The 3,520-nt window shown below is 27.6% G+C and overlaps 1 protein-coding gene across 1 annotated transcript; it reads left to right on the forward strand.

Moving 5' to 3' along the window:
• The first annotated feature begins 271 nt into the window (after positions 1-271).
• LOC105179344 lies at positions 272-2,152 on the forward strand. Its single transcript, XM_011102938.1, has 2 exons — positions 272-871; positions 2,135-2,152. Exons 1-2 carry the CDS (start codon positions 272-274, stop codon positions 2,150-2,152), a joined length of 618 nt encoding a protein of 205 aa, XP_011101240.1.
• Positions 2,153-3,520: the final 1,368 nt, after the last annotated feature.

A 3,520-nucleotide genomic window follows, 5' to 3' on the forward strand; every position in this document is an offset into this window, starting at 1 on the left:
AGCCTGAAATCACTCAAAGGTGCACTGAAAGCATTCAAAACACAACACTACAGCCACATCTCCACCAGGGCCAAAGAGGCTGACCTTGCATTGCAAGATGCTCAGAACCAGCTTGAAAGCAAACCAGGAGATGTAGCGCTACAGGACTCTTCAGGAGATCTCAGGAGGAAAGCCATTTTCTTTTGCCGAGGCTGAACGACACTTCTTCTACTAGAAAGCCAAAATCCATTACCTCAAAGAAGGGGACCGTAACACCAAATTCTTCCACGATATGGCGAAAAGGAACGCTGCTAGAAACTCCATCATGGCAGTCACTAGAGCTGACGGGACTATTATCATTGCTGCCGATGATATTGCCCAAGAGTTCGTTGATTACTACACATCACTCTTGGGCACCGAGGCTCACACCATCCCAGTCAATGACGGTGTGTTCGATTGGGGCCCCAAACTCTCCTCTGAGCTTACCGAGGAACTTTGTAGGGAAGTCACAACACAGGAGGTCAAGGAAACCATCTTCAATATTAATGACTACAACGCATCCGGCCCCGATGGATATTCTTCATGCTTTTTCAAGAAAGCATGGAATGTGGTGGGTGATCAAGTATGCAGGGCCGTTTTGGATTTCTTTAAGAGTGGACGGATGCTACGGCAACTCAACCACACCATCATTGCTCTCGTGCCCAAATCAGAGCATTCCACCTATATTGCCGACTACCGACCGATTTCGTGCTGCAATGTTATCTACAAGGCCATCACGAAAATTATCTCGGACCGCCTCGCCCCTGCATTGCAGCACTTAATAGACCGTTGCCAGGCTGCGTTTATTGGAGGCCGCAACATAACAGACAATATTTTCTTGCCCCAAGAAATGGTACGGCAATACTCGAGGAAATGGATTTCACCTCGATGTACTATCAACATCGACCTCCGCAAACTAATAAACGTAACACTTATCTATACAATTAAAATTTTAGATAATATTGCCTTTATATTATATATATATTCAGTTCAAAGAATTTTTTTTTAGTAGGTTTGCATTGTAAGATTAATTAAACTTTCTTAATTGAAAAACAATCTTTTATTTAAAAAAAAATATAATTAGTGAGTTAAATAGTTTTAGTTTTATTTTTTTTATAAACTCGAAGTTAACTAATAAACGAGTACAATAAATACACAAAAAAAATTGATGAAAAGATTTTATTGATTTAATGATAAAATTAAGTTATTAACTATTTATTCTTTTATATAAAAATAAATAATTAAATATAGGTTTTTTTTAACATATTTTCTTCAAAAAATATGAAATACATTTATTCATTATTTTCTAAAAATGTTAAACTTTTGATTAAGCATATGTATATTTGTCAATTTCTTTTAAGAAGTATATATGAGTTGTTGGTTATATTATATTTATTTTGTATCTACTATATATATATGTATTAATTTAACTCCACTTTTAAATAAATTCTTCACTTATTAAAAAATTAATTACAAAATAATTTGGTGATGATTTAATGTGCAAAATACTAAAATATATAGAAAATAATAAAATTGTTCACGGCATGAGGAGCATTTTTGTCCAACCGAGGGGGTTAATGTTACATTTATTAGTTTAAGCTGCAAATGTTATATGATGAACACTTTAGGGGGACAAAGTCTATTTTACGCCATAATTATAAGTACCTCCTTATTGTTTGAAAAACTACAAATATCCCCTAATATTTGATGAAGTTATGATATTATTAACTTTGCTCTTAATGTAATCTTTTTATTTTTTTAGAAAAATTAAAAATTTATAAAATAGATCAAACTGGGTGGATGAAAATTTTTAAAAAAATTATAAATCATCCACTTAGTCCATAAAAAAATTAAAAAAAATAAAATTATTATTCTTAATCCACAAGAGTATTTCGGTCAGTTCACTATAAAAAATAGATGAAAATCCAACGAATTGGGCTAATTCTTAGATGAACGTTAAATTTAGGGGGATATTGATAATTTTTCAAAGGGCGAAAAACTATTTATAATTATGCCAAATTTGAGGGATGGTTGTAATTTACCCTAAGAAAAGACTGAAAACGAGAGCTTAGAGCTACGAGTATTTCTGAGCTCATTTCATCTCATTCTATTTCAGTTCGGAAAAATGAGATGAAATAAGTTTTTTTTAGATGAGATTTTTTTTCTTTAATTTAGAAGATAAAGTATAATGATAATAGCTTATGTAACATGTAAAAGATGTTGGATAAGAAAAAAATATCGTAATTGTAGTTAATGTAATTTTATTTTAAATAATTATAAATTATACAATTTAAAATTTAGAAAATGATAAAAATCTAAAATTGAAAATTAAAGTATTAATAAGTATATAAAAACCAATGTATAATGAACATAAAAATAATTTTAAATTGTCTACTAAGTAAATTTATAAATGAGTTAATCTTTTAAAGAAAGATAATCAATGGTACACTTATCAAAACTTAATTAGAAAATAGAAAATAATTTTATGTGACAATAAAAAATAATTTTTAAAAGATTAATAGATATAAAAATAAAATTTAGCTTATATTACTAATATTTATCCAAGAAAAATAAAAAAGGCTATCCAAGGCATGGGAGAATTATGTATATAACAAAATAAATAAAATAGATAATTTAAAATTTATAATATAAGAGTGATTTATTGATAAATAATTTAAAATTTCATATGGTAATTAACTAATATATTTCAAAAAATCTTGCAAATCTCTTTGATAACGATAGATTATATAAACTTTATCTATATTAAATAAAATAAAATGTAATTTGTCAAAAAAAAATGATGAATATTTCAAATAAAGATAAACGGTTGTAAATTTATCCAAATTTAAATTATTTTCTTATAGAAATGATTATTTATTTGGCAAAATAGAATTGAAAGAGGCCAGCAAAACGTCTGCTCTAAGTCACAAAGTCGGGCGTGAGAGTGGCAAAAATCAAATTTTACAATAAAAGAACAAATATTATAGTTAATAAAATCGTCAAATAATATACAAATTGAATTAATTTAAGTATATCTATATTTAAAAAATAAATTGCATAATGCTCTGTTTTTGTTTTATTAAATCTAAATGAGATTAGATGAAAAAGAGTCCCATAAACAAATAAACTCAAAATTCAATTAATTAGTTATTATAAATTTAAAATCGTTTATCTATTAATCTAAACGCAATCTTTGTAATATTTATTTATCTATATTTAATCAAATAAGAAGAATAATAAAAATTTAGATTTTGCATACATATTGAATATATTTCGAGTATTAATATAAATTTATTACTTAAAGTTTTATAGATAGATATATAGGATAAATTAATATAATTTTTGATTATGCCACTTATTTAAATTTAATCTCTCAAAATTTAAGAGATATCACACTTAGTTCCTCTCTTTGAAACCCAATCAATACCGTAAGAGGGTATTACGATACCACCACACCACATGCACTTTATTACTATGTTATTCACTATAATTATTATTTAAA

The sequence above is a fragment of the Sesamum indicum genome, unplaced genomic scaffold, assembly GCF_000512975.1.
Source record: "Sesamum indicum cultivar Zhongzhi No. 13 unplaced genomic scaffold, S_indicum_v1.0 scaffold00145, whole genome shotgun sequence".
In the NCBI taxonomy this organism is placed as follows: domain Eukaryota; kingdom Viridiplantae; phylum Streptophyta; class Magnoliopsida; order Lamiales; family Pedaliaceae; genus Sesamum; species Sesamum indicum.

Bases quoted from the DNA above. Each gene is read 5' to 3' on its own strand.
- LOC105179344 (XM_011102938.1), top strand. From the start codon at position 272: ATGGCGAAAAGGAACGCTGCTAGAAACTCCATCATGGCAGTCACTAGA.